Here is a 24123-nt window from a genome sequence, read left to right on the forward strand (position 1 = left end):
TAATTTAATGTCTTTTTATAATTATATAGATTTGGAACTGGCAAAATGGCTAAAGTAGACATTAATCATTCTATGTTAATTAGGAAAAAGGTGTTTAGTAGAGCATCTCTTCTACTTAATATTTTTATCAATGACTTACATAAAGATATAAGTGGAAAGCTTATCAAATTTGCAGATGACACAAAACTAGGAGAAATAGCTAACACAGTGAATGAGAGGGAGGATCCAAAAAAATCTTGAGGGTCTCTTGGAATACTGTGAGAAATGTAGTAAGATGAAATTAATTAGGAATGAAAGTCCTATACTCAAGTTCAAAAGTCAACTTTTCAAATATAAAGTGGAGAGTCATATGACTAGATAAGAGTGCATCTAAAAGATCTCGGCATTTAATAGATGGTTAACTTAATATAAGTTAAACACATGATCTAAGACTGAATGAAGAAAAGTATAATACTCAGAACTAAGGAAGTTGATAGATTCAATATAGTGATCATTGTTTAGATGTCATATGGAGATAACATATTCAATTCTAAGTATCACATTTTAGGGAAGACATAAATAAGCTTGTAAATATCCAGAGGACAATCAGGACAGTAAAAGGCCTTGTTGGGAGCATGCCATTTGATAAATCAGTTAAACAAACTGGAGATATTTAATTTGGAGAAGTAGCTTCAAGTGGTCTCCCTACTGGTGGTATATTCAGGGTGCTTCAAAGGAAGATGAACTGTTACAGTATAATGTAAATGTGAGTTATTAATCAATCCTTCACCACTGTTCCTGTGAATTATTATTGCCCTTACCCATTCTACCTAAGCATATATACCAGCTCCTAAAATTTCTTCCTTCCATTCCTAGCTATTCTATACATCATCTCCTCTTGCTCTCTTTCCCATTCCTCTACCCCCTCCTCTTTCTTCTCTGTCTTAACCCTACCGAGTGGTCTTATTTCCTCCTTCCCTCTAACTTAATCACCAAAAGTTCCCCAGCTTTTCCCTTCCCCTCTGGCTCCTTGTCTCAAGTTTATTTCCCTTTCTCTTTATACTGCTAGACCCAAGCTTAGTTGTTGGCTTTGGCTTGGTCTCAGATGTAATAAGTAAGAAAAGAGAGAACTAGTCTCTTCTTATTCCTATTTTACACAGGTCCTGTCCTCTTCCCCCATTGTTATGCCACACACATATTCATCAATCATTTCATTTCAGGAATTATAATAATCGTTTTGCACAATCCAGCTCTAGGGCTTACCACATTGTCAGGAAGTACTCTGGCACTAAATATTGAGTATAGTCAGCTCAGGCTTCATAGAGTGCAGGAGGATACAGGCCGAAAAGGAAGAAGCACAGTCATCAGATGATGCTTCTCACCAATATCTCTCTTGCCAGAATTTCTTTCTACTGTTCCCTTACCAACAAGGAATTCAAGAGATAAGGGGAAGAGAGGGATTTGAACACAGATACAAGCACCAGTGGGAAGATGACAAAATGGGTGCCATGTTAGGGACAGTTATGATGCTAAAAAGAGGCAAAGAGAAATGCAGAAACAACCAGCACACATCCTAGAAGTTGCATAGAGAAGGGAAAAGGTATCACAGAAGGAAAAAGGGGTCACATGTTAGGAAAAGTGGATAGTGGTTGACAGGGCCTAAGAACTGCCAGTTATAACTTTGTTCACCAGACCCTCCTACTTCAAAAATGTGAAATAAAAATTAAAATTCAATCAACTTCACCTTTCCTGCTGAAGAGATTACGAAAGGTACCACAAAGGTAGGAACTTCCACCACTGTGCATGTCAACATGGAGCTGATAACCATGTAGTCCATATTGTTGGTCAATGTCATCCAGAAAAGGAATGTGAGGCGGCAGCATATAAGGGCTTTAAAAAAAAAATACACACGAACATGTAACTCAACAAACAATACCAAAAGTCAAACACAAAGGTCACTTTGGGCCCTGAAGATTTAGGATTGTATAATTTTATTTTTTAAAAAACACATACATACCCCATCACTGTCACCACTACTGTAAAAAGACAACAAGATTCCCAATAATTCTCAACATTACATAACCCATGAGGTTTAAACTGACATAGCCTTTGTTAACTCCTATAAAATGTTCATTTCTCCAAACCAATGCAGGATATCAGTTCTGTGGGCAACTAGAAGACATAAAATATGCATGGGTAAACCCCACCCAGGGTGAATACATTTGATCCATGGTGTTTAGAAATATACTCCCAGGACTCTTGACTATCCAAATGCAACTCTATCCCTTTCTTAGCATTCTAATCAGCAATAAAAGAACACCTTCAGGCAGAAAAACGTGCCAAAGGTAACTTATTTCTTAAAGCTAGGTAAAAAGATTGCAACTCAGAAAGATTAAGTTCTATTCAATAAAGGGGATAAATCACAAATCTTTTCTGAGAAAGAAAACAAGAATTCTCTCAGTAAGGGGGGCTTGAAAAGCAATGACTTCTTGCTATAATGGAAGTTGTTTCCCCTTAATCATCCATAATCATGACACATTTTTTAGCCCCTAACAAATAAAGGAAATGTGCTCATGAATAATCCAGAAACTTCAGCAGCAACATGCCACTGGGCTATGCCAATTGTTTGAAGATCTTTGTAATGATCCTTAGCATAAGTTGATTTGAAATTCTGATTCTCTTTCACATTTACTCTACAAAACGTGAAAAACAAGAATTCAGTACGTACACAGTGGCTGAGCCTAAAGTGCTTCTCTCCACCAGTAGATGAAAATGAAGATTCGCCATAACAAAAGCCATTTCCTTCTCTTTCTGGAAAGTTAATTACAAAGAACACATTTTTCACCCAGACTACTTTAATTTTTTATGAGGTCTTCTTAAAGAAAATGGCACACAAATCTTGCCAATAAATGCTGCTACAAGATTGGTACAATGCTAGTATATTATTACTGCTAATATAGAATTACTATTTAATAAGACTTATACATTATACTAACAGACAGGACAGCCACAATTCACACAAACACTGTATTACAAGTGATACCCATGAAGATTTAACCTACAGCATCCTGGAACTTATGGAAGGAACAAGATAATAGAGATATAAATAAATAGATAGACAGACAGATAGATAACACATATATGAGATAACACTGAAAATATTTATGGCTTTTTCCAAAAAAAGTTTAATTAGTATTCTTTACAAATAGAAAAGAAAGTTAAAAATAATCCAACTTTAACATAAACAGTTAATTTCACCAGTAATCATCATTGTTAACACTGTAATTAGATAGTTAAAAAGTTTAACTCTTAGCATTCTCATCCACTCTCATGGTTTCAATTATTACCTCCATGCAGATGATTCCCATGACTATGTAACCAACCCTAAACTCTCCCATAAGTTCTACTACTACATTTCCAACTGCATGATAGATACTTCTACTTGAATATTAAACCAGAGTTTCAAACACAATCTGTGTTTTCCCCTCCAAAAAAACTTTCTCCTCCCAACTTCCTGCTTCTGTTAATGACAGAACTAATATCCAAGTCACCCAGGCTCAAAAACCTTGATATCTTTACTCCTGCCCCTCCCCTTTTCCCAATATATAATCAGTTGCCAATTCCTGACAATTCTACTTCCATTAACATCTCTTGGATTCATCCACCCCTATCCACTCACACTGCAACCATCCTAAATTCTGAGCCTCATTACATTTGTTTCAGAATAGTTTTAAAAGCCTAGTCTTACTGCTTCTTGTCCCTTATGCTTTCCAATATATCCTAAACGTTGCTGCCAAAATAACCTACCACTGCTCAGAAATTAAATTCAAGGTTTTCTGCAGTCGCTAGACTCCAATCTATATTTGCAATTTTCCCTTCACACTATTCTTCCTTTTGCCCTCTGAATTTAAGTCCAACTGGACTACTAATGGCTTCCCAATCTCTTCCTGTCTTTTCCTCACCTCTGAATAGTTGCACAAACCCCATAACCTGTAGGTACTCCAGCCATCTCTCAATCTACTGAAATCCTTCTCTTCCTTCAAAGTTCAATTCTTCTGACATTCCTTCAATTAAGCCTTTCTCAATTCTTCCAGCTCAGTGATTTCTCCTTCCTCAAATTTCTCATAGTATTTATATGGAACTGCTCTTCGCTCTTATCGCATTCTATTTTGTAATATATTTACTTCTGTACATGTTTCGTCCCTACCTTCCTACTCCAGCATTAGTCTGCAAATTCCTTGAAAACCAGGACTATGCTATATCTCCAGGACCTAGTACAGTACCTTATATATGGTAGCCCCTTAATAAATATCTGGAGAATTTAACTAAATTTCCTACAAGTCATCTTCTACAGAATAACCTGAAGGATACTAAACAAAAGACAAAAAAAAAAAAGAGAGACAGAGATCAAGTCATTTAAATCCACAGAACAAGGGGAAAAAATAAAGACAAAATGGGTACAAGAGGGAAGGAGTAATAAAAACCACAGGAGACATGATTCTCTACTTCCCCCATCCCCACCATTCCTTTTATAGACTATTCCCAGAATGAAAATGGTGGTATAGAATCCTAAACTCCTGTGGTTTACCTTACCAACCACTTATTCAGACTTGCAAAGGTTTGACCTAAATATGAAAACGTAAGACTATACTTCTTTTACCCAGAGAATCCAACTCTGTAAAGAGACCTAGCTATCAACTAGCTCCACTGAAAAACAAGAAACTGACCTAACAAGGGAAGGGCAAATGGTTAAATTCTCTTCTAAAATGGTAAATTATGTTCAATGTCCTATCTGGTTAATCAACCACATTCACTGAGAGCTATGAAAAGCACCACAATAGGCTCTATGGGTGAGTAAGCAGAGGAAGAGTATAAAAGAAGCAAAAGACATGGTCCTGAGCCTCATAAAACTTGAAATCTAGATGGAACACACATAGATAAAACAACAAAAGAGATCACGAACTAAGCAACATATCAATAGGTGCAATATAGAGTAACGGAGTGAATAGGTGCTGAATAAGTAACTAACTGGAGAAGTTAATAGGTAAGAAGTGATAATCATGCAAGTTTCCTAATAGAAGTGAGTTCTCATCAAGTTTTTAAGGAAAGGTTGGAGGGTGTGGGGGAAGGAGTGCATCTGAGGCAATGATAAGGATATACTAAATAAAGCAAGTCTCAGGGTGGTGTAGGAGAAATGGCAGAACATTAGTTTGGATGGAGTAGAAATCTACACAGAGTAATCTGTACACAAAATAAGTTGGTAAGATAATGAACAAAAGGAGTACAGATGGTAGCAAACCTTAAATACCAAGGTAAGTAGTTTGGATTTGATATGAGTAAATGTGAAATCCTAATCGGGATTAGGGGAGTCAGAGAAGTGACATGATAACAACAGTGTTTCACTAAAATTATCTTAGTAGTTGTATGCAAAATGGTTTAGAAAGGGAATGATGAGAGGCAGAGAAATCAACCAGGGAGCCAGCATATTTATCCATCAATAAAAGGTGATGGATAGTAATGACTTTTGATGGAAAGTAATGACTGTAGAACTGAAAAGGAAGAAAATCCAAAAGACATTGTAAAGAAGGAATCAGCAGGGCTTAGTGATACATGAGTGTTAAGGGACAAAGGAAAAGTAAAGAGACAAAAATGTATTGATTCTAAGGAGTCAAGGGAAATAGTAGTGTTATATCTGTTAAAAAAGAAGATAAAACATTCTCAACATGTTAATTTCAGGTGTCAGTGTTTTTTGATGTCTGATGACAACTAGAAACATAAAGACTGAAGGAGTCAGAGGTCCACAACTAAAAATGTGGACTTGTTAATCATTCGTATGTGGTTAATAGTTAAATAAAACCTTGAGAATACAGGAAAATTCATTACACAGCAGTGAATACAGGTTCTGATAATATAAGCCTCATAAAGCCTAATATTGACCTGTTATAAGTAGTAAATGCATACCAATGTTTTCACACAGAGGTAAACAGAACTCCACTATACAAAAAGGACTCCATTCTTACCTTCCATAGACCAACTAGAAGCCCTGGGTTTAGGCAGAACGTCCGAATAAGTCTGTCAGAGCCAATCGAAGTGGATTTAGTTAGGTTAGTCAGATTGTACTCAGCAACTAAGGAACGCCTTCGAGGTCTTTGAACATCAAATGCCAAACCGAGGAAAGAAAGAAGTGAGTTTTAGTATTATCAAAGTTGTTAATTATCACATCTAAGAATATCAATTAAGAAGATATTAAAAATCTACTTTTGCAATTGGTGACAACATTGAGGAGGAAAAAAAAGCTAACTTTTGTAGAGAAATAGGAAAATATCAGCCCTCAATTTCATTTTCACTTCTCATTCAAATTGAATTCCCATTACTCTCTCTGCAATTCAAAGCCCCAGTCAAAAAGATAACAAGGGAGACAAAATTAGCTTCTCTCTTTCCTTTAATACCTACTACACAGTGCTTTAGTCACAAAGAACACTCCATAAATGATGCTGACCAAGTGGAGGAAAAATAATAAATCTAAGATGATTTAAAAGTCATGTGTAGAAACTGAAATATAACTCACATTTATACAACACTTTAAAATTAACAAAAGGTTTTTCTTGGATACCCCTAGTCCAAGGATTATCCACATTTTACAGATGAGGAAACTGAGACTCAGTAATGTTAACTGACTTGCCCAGGATAACACCTCTTAAGGTGAGAGCCAGAATTTCAAACCATATTCCTCTTGTCCATCATTTGTTGCACTATATCATTTTGTTCTTCAATAAAACAAACAACTGGCTATCTGAAAAAATCAGACTACTGTTAGACTAAAAAAGCCTTCTAAATTCATTACTAGTACAGAATTTACAAATGTTGACTTGGTAACACTCAAAACAAATTACAAAACAAAATCTGTTTTTAATATTTTCATGTAAGCAGACATTATGGAAATTTTCTTTTGAATGACTGGGAGTAAATTACAAATAACATAAAAGTAGAAATTTTGACCAAGTAAATCAAATAACATTAGCCAGTTTTTAAAATCAACTTTAACAATAAAATATATTGTAAACAGTATAATAATCACCTAGGACTCTCCTCATCCTTAGCAACCAAGAGAACATTTTCAAAAAGATTTCTTCTAAATATTGGTTTGGACATTAGTTCAGGGGCCAATTCTAAAGGCTTTACTAACATGCTATATAGCTAACCCCTATGTAGAATCTCTATAGGAAAAAGGTGACTGAAAATTCTCCACTAAAGCATCAAGACATTTTGGTACATTGTGGAATATAGTGGAAAGATCACTGGACTCAGAATTAGGTGACCTGGATTGGTATCCTGGCTCTGGCATTTAATAACTTTATGACTACAGGCAAATAGTTTAGCCTCTCAGAGCCTTGGTTTGTTCATCCATAAAATTAAGACTTCGTGCTATATTATGTATTATGTAAACATTAAAATGCTTCACAAACGTGAGATACAATTATACCTTCATGAACTTGGTCAAGTAACTAAGCTAGTTTCTTCATACATAAAATGATAAGACTATATGACCTCTTATTGTCCCTTTCTAAACCTAAACCTATAATCCCACTATCATGCACATTAAAAACATATCCTTTTAATGTGCTTTCCCGAATTTGGTGCTACATAGCTCCCTCTCTACTTCATAAAACTCTACCCACAAATTATCATTATCAATTATTACTATTATTATTAATAGCTCAGATTTATAGTTTTTTTATCTTTTAGCAGAACTGGCCTGCTCTCATTTCCATGCATTTATTTATATAGTTCCCTATGCCTTGAATGTCATTCATACTTGCTCAATTCTTACCCCTCCTTTAAAGTGTAATTCAAAAGCTGCATCCTCTAGGAAGCCTTACTTTATCCTCCCTCCCCAGAATAAAACATATTATTTCATTCTGTACTTATGTGTTAGTCATATTTCTCTAGCAAACAATCTTGATTCATATAAAATTTTCTCACCCAAACCCTAGGACAGAACACAGCAGGTACATAATAAATGTTAATTTCATTTTATTGTGTTCCATTGTACTAGACCAGGGTTGGGGAACCTGCGGCCTTGCCTTCTAGGTACTTGGGTGCAGCCAAGTTTTCCAGAACAAATCTTTTTATTAAGGGAATTTGTTCTGTGAAGTTTGGATTCAGCCAAAGGGCCACACTTGAGAACCTGGAGGGCCACATGAAGCCTCAAGGCCACAGGTTCCCCACCCCTGTGACCTAGACTACCTGATTCCTTCTTAATTTTTCTAAGTGACAGGGTAATCTAGACAGGGCAAGAAATCAATTACTCTAATGCTGCCCAGACATTTCTATACCTGTTAATTCATCAAGAGAATACATGATATGATTATGGGGAGGCAAGGAAGAAAGTCCTTAGGGTACAAGATTCAGAGGGATTAAAAAAGTTTGTATAATTTCCATAACCCATAGGTATTTGTTTTGTCTTAATTTGCATTTGTTTCAATGAAGGCTAAAGCCCTCAGGAGGAAACATAAAGGAGGGAGCAATTTTCGAATCTTGCCTAGAGCTCTGATTAGGAACACACGAACCCGCCTACACACGGTTAATCTGGTAGATGACCACATGAATGTGGATAGTAATTCCTAACCTGGTACAAAATTTACATGCCCTGGAATGGAAAAGATTGGGGAATTTAGGAAAATAAAGCTTTGCCCATCGAAAGAAACACTATTTAATTAGCCCTATCGCCACAACCAGCAATGGGCACATTTAACCAAGCATTTCCCATAAATTTGGGGCAACATAAGGCAAAGTATTCAAGCTTCATACATTAGTGATTTAGGAAAATTCATGAGTCTGAGGAGAAATTCAAATCATGCCAAATAGGAGTTTTGATTTACCTATCCTCAAGTGACTATAAGGTAAGAAAAGGGGGGAGGCCACAATAGTTTCTCCTTTCCTATCATGCTAATCGATAACAGTATTCCTACTCCTTCTTAATGAAAACATTTACATATATAAATACACACACACACGCAATAAAAAGTCTACTGAAACAAATTTGTGAAAAATGTTTTTATTGTATGTTTACCCACAATTTATCAAGTACTAGCTAAAGCCCATTGAGAGTCAATGAGAATAAATTACAGCTAATGAGTTTCTCCAATAATTTCTAGCATTTGTCATTATCTAATATCTATCATCACAGATATTATGACAATTTTGAGACATGCAACGGCATTCACCTAACTTAAGTGAGATTGTCATTCATTCATTTAATTAATGTCTGTACTTTTGATCTAAAGATTGTAAACAATATGCTACATGTTGTCAAGTGATATAGCATTTGCTGAATCTAAGAAAATGATCCAGAATGCACTCTCCAGAAATGGATACACACTATATAAAGCTACATGCTTTGCTAAAAGGCTAATTGCATTAGGCATGACATTAAAAGGGGTAACATAAAGTGCCCACTCAAACAAAAACACTTCCAAAAATATACTTCAAGTCTTCGTTTAAAAAAAAAAGTTTTCTTGTCTACTTCAGGAAGGAGATATATAGATATATCTATATCTATATCTATGTGGACATATAGAGAAAAAGAACAATTTATCCAAAAGTACCCAGCACCATAACAAACTCTCAAATCATTCAGAACAAAAACCAGTACCACTACTTATTAAGCATCTATTATATGCCAAGTGCCATGGCTAGGCTGTGGAACAAAACAAAATTAGAAGTCTCATTTAAGACTATATTTATAAAAATGTAATCCCATGCTTTAGTGGTCACATTATAAAAGCCCACAAATAACAATATTTCCCCAACAAAATCATAATGGTACAATGTTCTCTATTTTCTAAAGAAAGAATGCCATGTAACTAAAAAAATTATAATGATGCCAAAATTTGGAAGAAGAAAAAAAAAGTTTTGAAGGCTTCTAAAAAGCCAAAGGATAGTGATAGTCAATATGAAGACTTACTGAGGTTTAAAATAACTTACTACCACATAATCAAATTTAGAGTTGGAAGTGATCTTAGAAAATATAAGACATCAAATAAATAATTAATTTTGGAGGAATACATACAGTGAATCACTGGCCTTGGATTCAAGTAGAACTGGGTTCAAACCTCATGAGACACTTACTAACTTTGTGACCCTGGGTAAGTCTTTTAACCTCTCAGCCTTAGTTTCTTCAGCTGTATAATGGAGATACCACCTATCACACAGGACTGTTATGAGCATCAAATGAGGTAATATATGTAAAGTGCTTTGTAAGACCTTAAAGTACTATATAAATTTTATTTATCTTTATTATCATTGTTTTTAAAGAATCAGAATAATCAAGTAGATATTGATGCGACCACAGAATCTCCAAGACCCAGACCCAAATCCCACTTTGACTTTGGGTACACAGATATGTGACACTGGACTGCTCACTTAACTTTTCAATGCCGTAAGCAACTGTGAAACCACAAGCTGTAGAGAAGATACAAATCTGTATTGGTAGAGGCAGTTTTCTCATCTATGAGTTCTCCACAGCCAAGAGATCAAAGGTCCATCATTATTAGATAAATAATCATGTGGATTGAGAGATGAAGCAGCTACATACTTCATATTCAACTTTTATAAGAGCCAAAATAACAAAAAAAAGTCGATAGATTTTATTCAACCTATCATTTGCTTTGATCAAATTATAGGGTCAATGAAGTCAATGTACCACATGATCTACAACAAAATATAACAATTTCTAATCATTAAGTAATTATGATTACTTATATCACAATTACAGTTATGATTATAATTACAAATCATTAAGTAAAAGTTAAGTTGTATTTGTTAAACTTTAAGGAAGGAAGAACATAAGCACTAATCGAGCACCTACCATGTGCCAGGACCTAAGTACTTTATAACTATTCTTATTTGATCCTCAAAAATAACCCTGGGAAGTATGTGCTATTATTATCCTCATTTCACAATTGAGGGACCTGAGGCAGCAGAGGTTAATTCATTTGCCCAGGGTCACACAGTTATTAAGTATATGAGGCCAAATTTGAATTCAGGTCTTCCTGAATCCAGGCCCAGCATTCTACCCACTGTTCCACCTAGCACAGCTTCTTAGAGCAGGATAGAATGTAGTATAGATTCCCATACAAAGCACAGAATAAAAAAGCTTAAAGATTAATCCTCAGTTGTCAAAAAAATTCCATTATCTAGAATATACCAGCCTAACATTTTAGACAACTGAGGTATTAATATACATAAATATAAAATAACACCTTTTATTTCTATTCTAGCAGTGATCAAGCAGTAAGTCAAGAGAGTGAGTTTTCAGATAGAATCTTTAATTATACTTCAGGGTTAAAAAACTCAATGTCAACCAACTACTATTAACAAATTTTTCTATTCTAACAATAACAAATCTGGATGAAACTCACCCATTTTTGGTGGGGACCTTATAGCGGTCCAAAAAAACTGGTGTTACACCACATAAGTCTAGTGTTGCCAGCTTGTCTATACGTGGCCAATTATTCCCATGCCACACAACTGTAACAGATGTGTCATTCACAGAAAACTCAGCCTGCTCCATGATGTACTCTTTCCCATTTTTCTCCTTCAATACAATCACCCAACTCAATCCAGATACTCTATTTGGGGAAAAAAATGGGGTTAAAGAGCTTGAATTTATCTTTTAAGAAGATATAAATGTTGCACTGTGGAGTTCAAACAGATAACTTTAAAGGAGCTAATTAGATTCTATAAACGTGCACCAGATTTAAAGATCTTGTTTCTTTTTTTCAATTATTTTTTTTCCTCAATAACACGTAAAAAAATTTAACATTTTTTTTAAATTCTGAGTTTCAAATTTTCTCCCTCCCACTCTCTCCATTCCCCTCAAAACAGCAAGTAATTTGATAAAGATTACACATATGCAGCCATGCAAACCATCTTTTCATATTAGCCATGTTGTCAAAAAAAAAAGGAAGTTAAAAAAGTATGCTTCAATCTGCATTTAGACTCCCCATTAGTTCTTTCTCTGGAAGTAGACTGCATTTTTCAACAGGAGTCCTTCAAGACTGTCCTGGGTCACTGTACTGCTGAGAACAGCTAAGTCATTCCAGTTAATCATCATACAGTATTGCTGTTACTGCATACAATGTTTTTCTAGTTCTGTTCACTTCACTACATATCAGTTCATGTAAGTCTTCCCAGGTTTTTCTGAAACCAACCTGTTCTTTATTTCATACAGCACAACAGTATTCAATCACAATCATACAATACAACTTGATCAGCTATTCCCCAAATGGTGGGCATCCCCTCAATTTCCAACTCTTTACTACCACAAAAAGAGTTTCTATAATTACTTTTGTACAAATAGGTTCTTTTTCTTTGATCTCTTTGGGGTATGGACTAGTAGTGTTGCTTAGTCAAAGGGTATGAGGGGATGCACAGCTTTATAACCCTTTGGACATAGTTTTAAATTGTTCTCTAGAATGGCTGGATCAGTTCACAACTCTACCAACAGCACATTAGTGTCCTAATTTTTCAACATCCCCTTCAATATGTGTCATTTTCCTTTTTGTCATATTAGCCGATCTGATAACTGTGAGATGGTACCTAGAAATTCTTTTAACCTCTAATCAATAACGCCAGACTATTTCTTCATAAGATTATACCTTTCAATTATGTTCACAGAGTTCCTGGATATACTCCAGAGTATTTCATATTGTCCGTGGTTATTTTAATCAAACTATATCTTACTATCTCTTTCTTCTAGTAGGGTTTTGTTAGTGATACATAGAAATGCTGATGATTTATGTGGGCTTATTTTACGTAATAATACTTCGCTAAAATTACTGTTTCAATTACCTTTTTAGTTGAATCTCTAGGATTTTCCAAGTATTGTCTGCAAAGAGAGAGTTTTATTATCTCATTGCCCATTCTGATTCCTTCAATTTCCTTTTCGTCTAATTGCTATAGTTAGCATTTCTAAAATGATACTATGTAATACCATATAATACTGGAGATAATGAGCATCCTTGTTTCACTCCTGATTTTACTGAGAAAGCTTCAAATTTATTTCCATTACAAATAATGTTTGCTGATGGTTTTAGGTTGATGCTTTTTATCATTTTAAGGAAAAATACATTTATACATATGCTTTCAAGTGTTGCATTTTGTCAAAAAGCTTTTTCTGTATCTATTAATATAATCATAACCTTGTGTAACTGACATGATCAATTACATTAATAGTTTTCCTCATATTGAGCCAGCATGCATTCCTGATATAAAACCTACTTGGTCATAATGTATAATCTTTATAATATATTATTGTTTCCTGGCTAATATTTTATTTAGAATTTTTTGCATCCATATTTATTAGTGAAATTGGTCTATAATTTCCTGTTTTTCCTCTTCCTGGATTAGGTATCAGCACTGTATTTGTTTCATAAAAAGAGTTTGGCAGGACTCCTTTGTTGCCTATTATTCCAAATTATTTAACATTGAAATTAGTTGATCTTTAAATGCTTAGCAGAATTCACTTGTAAATCCATCTGGTTCTGATGCTTTTTTCTTAGGCAGCACTATAGCTTGATTTCGTCTTCTAAAATAAATGTATTTAGATATTCTATTTCAACCCTTCTGTTAATTTGGTCAGTTTATGTTTTTACAAGTATTCTCCCATTTCACTTAAATTATTAAATTTATTGGCATATAATTGGACTAAATAACTCTTAATAATTGCTTTAATTTCATCTTCACTGGTGGTGAATTCAGCCTTTTCATTTTTGATACTAGTGATTTGATTTTCTTCTCTTTTTAAAATCATGTTAATCAATGGTTTATCTATTTTATAATTTCATTACTGTTTTTTATTTCAATTTTATTAACTTCTCTTTTGATTTTCAGGATTTCCTATTTGGCGTTTAATTGGGGATTTTTAATTTGTTCTTTTCCTGGTTTTTCAGTTGCATACCCAATTCACTGATCTGCTTCTCTATTTTACTGATGTAAGCATTTAGAGTTACCAATTTTCCCCTCAGTACTGCTTTGTCTGCATATCATAATTTTTAGTATACTGTCTCACTGTCATTCTCTTTAGTGAAATTATTGTTTCCATGATTTGTTCTTTGACCCACGCATTCTTCAGAATTAGAATACTTAGTTGCCAATTAATTTTAATCTGTTTCCATGGCCCTTTATTGAATATGATTTTTATTGCACTGTGGTCTTAAAAGAATGCATTTAACATTTCTTTTTTTTTCCTGCATTTGGTTGTGAAGTTTTTATACCGCAATACATATATTCTTTTTGTAAAGGTACAGCTGGAAAAAAAAGTATACTCCTTTCTATTCCCATTCAATTTTCTCCAGAGGTCTATATATTTAACTTTTCTAAAATTCTATTCATCTTCCTTAATTTCTTTATTTTATGGTTAGATAGTTATGAGAGAGGAAAGCTGATGCCCTCCACTAGTATGGCTTTACTATCTATTTACTCATCTAACTCATTTAACTTTTCTTTTTAAAATGAAGATGCTATACCATTTGATGCATGTGACTAGCATTGGCATTATTTCATTATCTTACAGTATCTTTTACCAAAATGTAGTTTTCCCTGCTCTTTTAATTCAATATATTTTTGCTTTGCCTCAGATCATGATTGCAATCTTCTGTTTTGTTTTGGTTTTTAAACTTTTTTTAAACCTCAGCTGAAACATAACAGATTCTGCTCTGGCTCCTATTTACACTGTGTCTCTCTGTTTAGAGTGTGTTTCTTGTAAACAGCATATTGTTGGATTCTGGTTTTTAATACCTTCTGACATCTGTTTCCATTTTATAGGTTAGTTCATCCCATTCACTGCTATGATTACTAAACTCTGTATTTCCCTCCATCCTATTTTCCTTGTTTATTTTTCCCTCTTTTTACTCTGTTCCTCCTTAAATGTCTATTTTGCTTCTAATCACTGCCTCCTTCAATCTGCCCCTCCCTTCTATCAGCTCTCCCTCTTCTTTTATTCCTTTCCCCTCCTACTTCGCTATTGGGTAAGATAGATTTTTATACCCAATTTTGTATGTTATTCCTTCTTTAAGCCAATTCTGATGAATAAAGTTCAAGCATTTTCTGCCACCACCACCACCCCATCTTCTCCTCCACTATAAAAGCTCTTCCTTTCATATCTCTTTTATGTGAGATAACTTTCCCCATTCTACCTCTCTTCTCTTTCTCCCAGTGCATCCATCTTTCTCACCCCCTAATTTTATTTTTTTTGGAAATCATCCCATCATAATCATCTCACATCCATCCCCTCTGTCTATATATACTCTTTCTAATTGCCCTAATAATGAGAAAGTTCTTAAGAATTATATGTCTCCTCTTTCCATGTAGGAATGCAAAAAATCTGATTGAATCCCTTATGATTTCTCTTTCATGTTTATCATTTTATGCTTCTCTCAAGCCTTATATGTGAAAGTCAATTTTTCTATTCAGTGCTGGTCTTTTCATGAGGAATGCTTGAATGTGTGAAAGTCTTCTATTTCATTTAATACCCATGTTTCCTCCTGAAGGATTATAGTGAGTTTTGTTGGGTAAGTAATCCTTGGTTGTAATCCTAGCTTCTTTGCCTTCCAGAATATCATATTCTAAGCTCTCTCACCGTTTAATATAGAAGCTGCTAAATCTTGTGTTATCCTGACTATGGTTCCACAATATTTGAACTGTTTCTTTCTGACTACTTACAATATTTTCTCCTTGATCTAGGAGCTCTAGAACTTGTGTATAATCTTCCTGGAAGTTTTCATTTTGGGATCTCTTTCAGGAAGTGATCAATAGATTCTTTCAATTTCTATTTTTATTTTCTAGTTTCAGGATATCAGGGCAGCTTTCCTTGGTGATTTCTTGAAATATGACATCTAGATCCTTTTTTAAATTATGGCTTTCAAGTAATCCAATAATTCTTAAATTTTCTCTCTTTGATCTGTTTTCCAGATCGCTTGTTTTGCCAATGAGATATTTCTAATTTTTTTCTATATTTCTAATTTTTTTCTATTTTTCTCATTCTTTTGATTTTGTTTTATTGTTTCTTGATGTCTGGAATCATTAACTTCCACTTGCCACTTGTAATTTTTAACAGAATTATTTTCTTCAGTGAGCTTTTGAAACTCTTTTTCCATTTGGTCCAATTCTATTTTTTAAGGAGTTCTCTTCAGTGGATTTTTGTACTTCTTTTACTGATTGAACAATTCTTTTTGTGTGTGTGCCTTTTACCAAGCTGTTAATTCTCTTTTCATAATTTTCTAGCAACACTCTCATTTCTTTTCTCATCTTTTCTTCTACCTCACTGATTTTTAAAATCCATTTGGTGCTCTTCCAGAAATTCTTCTTGGGCTTGTGTCCAATTCATATTTTTCTTTTAGAATTTGCTTGTACCTGTTTTTACATCTTGTCTTTTGAATTTGTGTCTTGTTCTTTCTAGTCCTCAATGTAACTTTTTGTGGTCAGGTTCTTTCTTGTTGTTTGCTTATTTTTCCAGCCTATTTTGACTTTTAACTTTATGTTAAAGTTAGATCTCTAATCTGTCCCCCAATCTTCAGGTTTTTCATGATGCTGTTTTCAGAGCTAATTCTGGAAGTCTGTAAAGTTTCAGTGTATTCAAGGTAATACGATCTTGGCATGTACTCTGGTCTTTACCCAGGAAGGAGCCTTGTTCCCCTGTAGCCACAAGTGCTAGCATTCCTTTTGGAAGGATCTTATTTCCAACAAGCCAAAATTTCAAGGTGCTGAGGTTTGCCTAGCTAAAAATGTATATTCATCAATTATTTTTTCTTTGGTTTAACACATTTCCTGGAGGTAAGTAATATGACTACTTTAGTTCTCTGTATTATTTATACATCATACTCATTATTAACCCATAAAGGGTCGATCTGGAGAATTTTCTAATCATCTCATTAACTTACAGAGCAGTTAAACCTTTGTTTCAAAAACTTTTCCTTATCCACACTTCCCCTTATTAGATAGGGACATGCCTGTTAGCACCTTTTTAATCAGATAAAACACAACTCCTAAGCATCAATGACTTTAAGATGAATTAGTTGCTTGAAAGATGCCCCTTGGTATGTTCCAGGAGAAGGAATTTAGTAAAATGGCCTAGGACGATCTGTTCAGTTTAAATAATTTTAACCTTTTTGTATCATGGACCCCTCTTTTGGAAGTCTGGCAAAGCCTATGTTTTTAAATACATAAAACAAAATATATATGATTACTAAGGAAACCCAATTATACTGAAATACAGCTATCATCAAAATACTAAAAGTTCTAAGTTCACAGACCCCCCCCCTCTGAAATCTATCCACAGAACCTCCTGAGGCCTGTAAAACCCAGATTAAAAACCCCTGGTACAGAGTTGTAAACACTCAAAGATGGTGGAATTACAAGAGTATCCACCAGGGAGAAGAGCGCTGACTACCTTTGGGCTACTTATTATGAGTACTTTGTGTTCAAGGTAGGAGTAATGAACTCCTACCCCCATGTAAGTTGGGCAAATGTTTCTTTAAAAGGTACTGAGCACATCCTCAAGGTTTGGTTTTGTGAGGGGACCATGGGCTCAAGCTGTTTCCTCACCACCATGACATAAAAAGCCAAGTTTCAGGTATTCTCCTTGATTCTTGGTTGATGGACCAAAATGGGCAACTTGGGCAAGGGAGCTTTGCTCAACTGAATCAATGTGAACTGACCTCAATATCCATTCTTACTGAATATCCTTCTCCTGCTTTTTTTTTCTAAATCTCCTTTTAACTTTTGACTTACAAATGTCTCATTTGTTCTAATATCCAACCTAAACTACCAAAAGTCTAGCCTGAGTCAAGCCCAGCCCAAAACACTGTGGTTTTTTAATATGTTCATGGGATCCTATGGGTTCTGTACACCTTCTGCATTTTCTGTGGAAGGAAATAAAGATGTCCTCTATCTCATATGCATTTTTTACTTTCAATATTTGTATGGGATCTAGGGACTCATTCACATCTGTAAAAACCTATAAATGAACTATACATAAACTATATTTGGAGATTCCTCAGAATAAACTCTGCGGAAATTTTTGGCCCCCAAGATCAGATCCAGTTCATAACACCTTAGAGCTCTAGGCATTCTGAGCCATGGGTTATATTTTAAAGACCAACATTTTGCTAATATCTCTACAAAACATCTGGTTAGCCTATGTTACTCTTTGCACTTACATAGTATTTCACCAATCTCAAATCAACCATTAAACATTCACATTCACACTATGGGAGAGGAGAACTGGGATCCTCACTCTGTAATTTAGTGCTTACCTCAGAGCTTCTTTGGTCTTCACTGGCAGACCTGTATATGGATTTACAGGCTTGAGAAGCTGAGTTACAGCTGTTTTCCCGGCTGCTATTTGTTTCACAATATATTTTTTCTTCCAGTATCCAGTTTCTTTGTCATGAAGTGATGTATGACTCAAAGATACAGCTGTCTTCTCTACTGCATTCATTTCCCAGTTTGATCTCTTAGGTGAAAAAGAGGCGGAGTAGATTCTGTACCAAATAAAACTGGGGAAAATTTTTTAAAAAAATGTTAAGTTCCCTTTTCCTATTAGTAGTGGCAATCAAGCAAGGAGACCCTGTGACATTCAAAATGATTACTGAGAGCCAAGAACAAGCCCACAGTAATTGAGTCACCTAAGATATTCATCAGGTCATAATTTTAGAGCTAAAAAGGTTCTTAGATATCTTCTGGTCCAACCCCCTCATTTTGTAGGTAAGAAAACTAAGGCCTAAAGAAGTGACTTGCCCAAGGATTTTAACTCAGTTCTTCTTATTCCACATCCAGCACTCTTTCCACTAAATCATAATTAAATCCTCCAATGAATGAGCAAGCATTCATTAAAGTAGGGCTTCTTAAACTTTTTCCACTCACGACCCCTTCAGCACTTCTTAAACTGTAGATAGTGACTCACAGTTTAAGAAGTGCTGCATTAAAGCACCAACAAATACAAAATTTTAAAAGTCTATTTCCTCAAGGAGCTTACATTTGACAAATGAGACATGTTCACATGTAGATATGGGAACACATGCACTAATCAAATATAAAGTAATCCTTGAAGGGAAAAGTAGTACTTGGGGGTACCATGAACGGCCTCCTATAATAGGAATTCTTGACATGAATGGACAGTAGGAATTCCAGGAGGAATAGGGGAATTCTAGCATGGGGGAAAATCAGTGCAAAGACATGGAAATGAGACATGGCACATCATGTAAAAGGAAGATCCAGTAAGTTAGCATGACTGGACTAAGGAGAATGTGGAGTGGAGTGATATCTAAGTAGGCAAGAAAAGTAGAAAGAGACAAAGTTGTGAAGAATTTTAAATGCCAAACAGAAGTTTATATTTGATTCTAGAGAAAATGTGGAGCCACTAGAGCTTACTTAGTAGAGTGGTGACATGCTCAGATCTGTACCTTAGCAAAATCACTTCAGCACTTCAGGAGGAGGGATTGGATGAAGGAAGAGATCCAAAGGAAGAAGACCAAACTGGAAACTATTGCAACTGTCCCAGGAGAGATGAAAGTCAGCCCTAAATAGTAGCTAGGTTTGAATCATACCTCTGACACTCAAAAGCTTCAAACAACTTTCCAAAACTTACTGCCTACCTTAGCAATAAATTGCAATTTACACAGGTAGAAGGAGTTCCAACACTGATGAAATTATAAATCACAGCCTGATTAAAGGCAGAGAAAACGTTAAAAGAAATGGAGACTTTGCGTTACAAAAAAAAAAAGTAACTACAACATGTGGACAACGATAAATTCACAGACCTCACTTTTCTTAGTATTAGTGTTATGGTCTTAGCAATGGATTTTCCTATAATATATCAAGATATAAATTATCACAATATTGAAGGAAAAGGACGGTTGGTTTGTTACTGAAGATGTAAAGGCAAAACGCAGGGGAACTCAACAACAAAAACAAATAAAATCTTTCTGGAGTGAGGGAGGGGAGTACAATTCCTGCTTTATTACTGGACTTTGGAGAAATTTTCTGTGTTTTCACTGAGAACGGAAAATAGTTTAGATTATAATTATTTTTTTAAATGAAGTGCAGTCTTTAAACACTAGAGATGCTCAATAAATGTTTAATTCAGTTAAATCATAAACTGCTCTGTTTTTTTTCTGGTATAGAAACTCTCTCCAACAATTCAAGCAACTCATCTTACCTTAGTCTTCAAAAATTTCCTGCAGTACTGAGAGTCTAAGTGACTTTTCCATGATCCCACAATGCACATTTCAGAAGTAAGATTTAAACCCAGACTGCAAAACTCATCTTCTTATCCCTCTACTCACTTAAAATGATTTCTAAAAACTTAATCTTCTCCCACCTGGCTAAACTCTTGTGGACTTTCATCAGGCTCCCTGGAATCTCATCATCCCACATCACATTAACCCTGAAACTCATACCTCCACAGCACTCGTTGCCTTGGGGTCCCTCTCTCCCTCTGACTGAAGGGTGTATAAAGTAGCCAGTTGAGAGCTCTCCCCAGATTCTCCATTTAAGGAGGGCACCCAGAGCAATCATCTCATCATTTTTCACCCAGATGCACTCCTCTGGACTTTCATTATGCGCCTGAGCCAAGTATCCTACTCTCTCAAAACCTGGCTTTTCAGCTTCCTCTTATGTATTTTCTTCCCCCGTTAGACCATGAGCATCTTGAAGGCAAGGACTGCCTTTTGCTTTGTATTCTCAGTGCTTATCACAGTACCGGCACACAGGAGGCATTTAATGATATTTGTAGACTTACTGGCTATGAAATAGGAAATTATACAGGAAACTACAGTATCAGATCATTGTAATTCCCACAGACTAAAGAAAGTTAATTGATAGGTTCTCATCTCCTGCCAGCCCTCAAAGGTCTAGGAACAAACCCATACAGTGGCAATAGAATCCATTTAATACTGTGGAAATTAGTAAGAAGGAGTTTAGTAGATTACTTGCTCAGAATCTCAGGAAAGAGACTACGTCTATACAGGTGCCAGAGTCACAAGATATTAGTATTTGGCTTTTCTTGGTCCTATGACCTTGAGATCCACAAAAGAGCTCAAAAAAAAAAAGACGACAAAATGACAATAGCACCACAAAAATGACAACAAAATAACAAAAGAAGACAACAAGACAAAATTAATAGGAAAAAGTACATTACACGAGCTCAGGGAGCCTTTTTATTTTTTCTACAATTTCTTTTCTAAAGATGATTGCTTCATGAATCTACTCGGCTATCTGGAATCATCTAAAGTCCTCAAAACACAATGTGTTTAGTTTACCATAATAAAATGTGACATCTTTTACATCTAATCTTTAATCTGCTTCTCATAATCTGGCAGAAACTGAGAATGAAAAGACCTCCTTAAAATTCAACAGCATTCATCTCCATTTGCAAGAATAATTCAAAATTATTTAAAAGTAAATATGTAATTACACCTGAATAAAAATGTGTGCTTAAAGTAATAGAAATTAAAATAATTCAACAAGCCTATCAACTGTGTACTATGGGCCAAGCACTTTGCTAGAGGCTGAGGATACAAAGACAAAAATTGAAAACAGTCCTTACTTACCCTCAAGGAACAATCATTTTGCCACCAAACCAAGTTTTCCATAATACAGTTGTTGTTTTTAAGAGTAAAAAAAAGTGCAACTTTAATCTCTATTTCCTCTACAAAAAGTTTACTCCCATAGGTAGTCGTGATTCTAGGCTCCAGAAAGCTAAGCTAGAAGAGCATAAGTGCTAGAAGTATCTACAACACTTTCAGTATGGTTGTTGTTTAGTCATTTTTCGTGTTGTGTCATGTCCAACTCTTCGTAATACCATCTGGTATTTTCTTGGCAAAGATACTATAGTGGTTTGCCATTTCCTTCTCCAGCACATTTTACAGATGAGGAAATTGAGGCAAACAGGGTTAAGTGACTTGCCCAGGGTCACACAGCCAGCAAGCATCTAAGGCCAAATTTGAACTTAGGAAAAGCAATCTTCCTAACTTCAGACTAGCACTCTATTGCACCACCTAGCTGCCCCCTTGAGTATGGTACTACCAACCAATTACATCTGCTGTTTGACAACCAACCTACCTTAACACAGAAAGGCTCATGATATCTGCTAAGGTCACACTCAATACATAATAAATTTCTGGCCATATAAACAAAACTAAAATGTATGACAATCCTATGTCATCTATAGCAACCTTCTGCTGTGTCAGTGGTAGGGAACAGAGTGCTAAAAGTTATATACATCCTCAGAAAGTTTAAAAATATTCGTTTAACTATTAGTACTCTTAATATGTGACCTTTGTTCAATAACCAATAACTTAATTCTCTACTTGAGGAAATGAATGAAATACATATTAGAATTCTATATATGAAAACAAATGACATGAAGAAGTGGGCTCTAAATGGAAAAATGGACCATGGAGATATAACTTTGATCAACAAACCATGGTGTAAGTATCAAGATCAGGAGAAGAAAAAGCAGAAAGAAACCTCTGCTCACTTAAGTGTTCGTTAGCATTACAGGAGATGTCCTGCATAAAAACTAAACCAAAGAAGTATTTCATATCATTGTCTTCCAAATGTTCCTATTAGCACACTGAACTAATTATATCAAACCCCAGAATATCAAAAGGCCTTCATGGGGAAAAACACCATTATTCAAAAAGGAAGTGGCCCAACTATCCATATCATTCTAAAGGAGAATATCACTGAACAATTGTGCTCATTTCATACGCTCATTGTGAAGCTCACAATATGTGAACCAAGAATTACCAGAAGAACAGGCTGGTTCTCAAAGAAGCAGAGGAACTACAGACAACATTGCTAACATTCACTGGATTATGGAGAAAGCAAGGGAGTTCAAGAAAAACCATCTACTTCTGCTTCACTGATTACACTAAAGCCTTTGACTACGTGGATCACAACAAAATGTGTCAAGTCCTAAAAGACATGGGAATACCAAATCACCTTACTTGTCTCCTGAGGAACTTGTATGCAGGCCAAGAAGTAAGTCAGAACCGAAAATGGAATAACCGATTGTTTTAAGATTAGAAAAGGTGTATGATAAGGCTATGTATTATCATCTTATTTAACTTATATGCAGAGAACATCATGCAAAATACTAGGCTGGATGAATCAAAAGCCAGAATTAAGATTACCAAGAGAAATATCAACAATCTCAGATATGAAGTCCATGGAGTCACAGAGTCAAACAAGACTGAATGACTGAACAACAATGTGGGAAAACTGGAAAGGAGTTTATGGGAAATTAGGTTTAGACCAACATTTTATGCTATATGCTAAAACAGGCTCAAAATGGATTCTTAATTTGAATATAAAAGGTCACACCACAAAAAATGAGGAGAGAATAAATCAAATACCTTTCCCAATTCTGGCAAGAGGGAAAATTCTTAACTAAAGACAGAAGATATCACAAGATAAAAAAACAATTACATGAAAACTGAAAAGCTTTTTTGCACGAACAAAATCAATGCAGAAAAAAAAAGAAAGGAAACAATTTAGAAAAAAATCTTTGCATCAAATCTCTTTGTTAGGGGCTGCACACAAAAAATTTAGAATTAACAAAAATATATAAAGCAGAAACATTCTCCCCTTAGATAACTGTTCATGGAAATGAAGAAATAGTTCCCCTAAGAACTAAAAACTACTAACTATAAGAAATATTGCTCCAAATCACTAAGAAATGAAAATCAAATCAAAACAACTCCAAGTTTTCACCTCACAACCAGTAAATCTGAAAAGATATGGAAAGTCAGTGTTGAAAGGTCTATCAGACAACTAACCCACTATGAAACTGTGAACTTGTTCAACCATTCTGTAAAGCAATTTGGATTCATGCTCAAAAAGTGACTGACATGTCCACACTATTTGACCCAGTGATCCCACTGTTAGATAATACCCCAGGGAGGTCAAAAGTAAGAACTTTCTACGTACAAATTTTCAAAGCAGCATTTTTTTGTGGTAACAAAGACCCAGAAATATAATGCACACATTGATAGGGGAATGGGTAAACAAACTGTGGGCAATTAATGTAACAAAACCAGAAAGGTTTATATGAAATAAGCAGAACCAGGAAAATAA

The 24123-nt window shown here is 35.0% G+C and overlaps 1 protein-coding gene across 6 annotated transcripts in view; it reads right to left on the reverse strand.

Annotated features, from left to right (window-relative positions):
* The window catches only part of FBXO15 (F-box protein 15), a 106303-nt gene that overhangs the window by 37069 nt on the left and 45111 nt on the right, over positions 1-24123 (reverse strand). For 5 of the 6 annotated variants that reach the window (XM_020997743.2, XM_020997725.2, XM_020997711.2 and 2 more), the window contains 5 exons: positions 18297-18539; positions 11403-11612; positions 6000-6126; positions 2708-2790; positions 1724-1869 (listed from right to left, as the gene is read on the reverse strand). In XM_020997743.2, the coding sequence (XP_020853402.1) occupies positions 1724-1869; positions 2708-2790; positions 6000-6126; positions 11403-11612; positions 18297-18539 (809 nt within the window). The remainder of the gene's footprint in view (positions 1-1723; positions 1870-2707; positions 2791-5999; positions 6127-11402; positions 11613-18296; positions 18540-24123) is intronic. The other variant, XM_078153547.1, reaches the window with a different exon arrangement.

Source organism: Phascolarctos cinereus, unplaced genomic scaffold (assembly GCF_003287225.1).
Source record: "Phascolarctos cinereus isolate Bilbo 61053 unplaced genomic scaffold, phaCin_HiC Scaffold_4;HRSCAF=312, whole genome shotgun sequence".
Taxonomy (NCBI): domain Eukaryota; kingdom Metazoa; phylum Chordata; class Mammalia; order Diprotodontia; family Phascolarctidae; genus Phascolarctos; species Phascolarctos cinereus.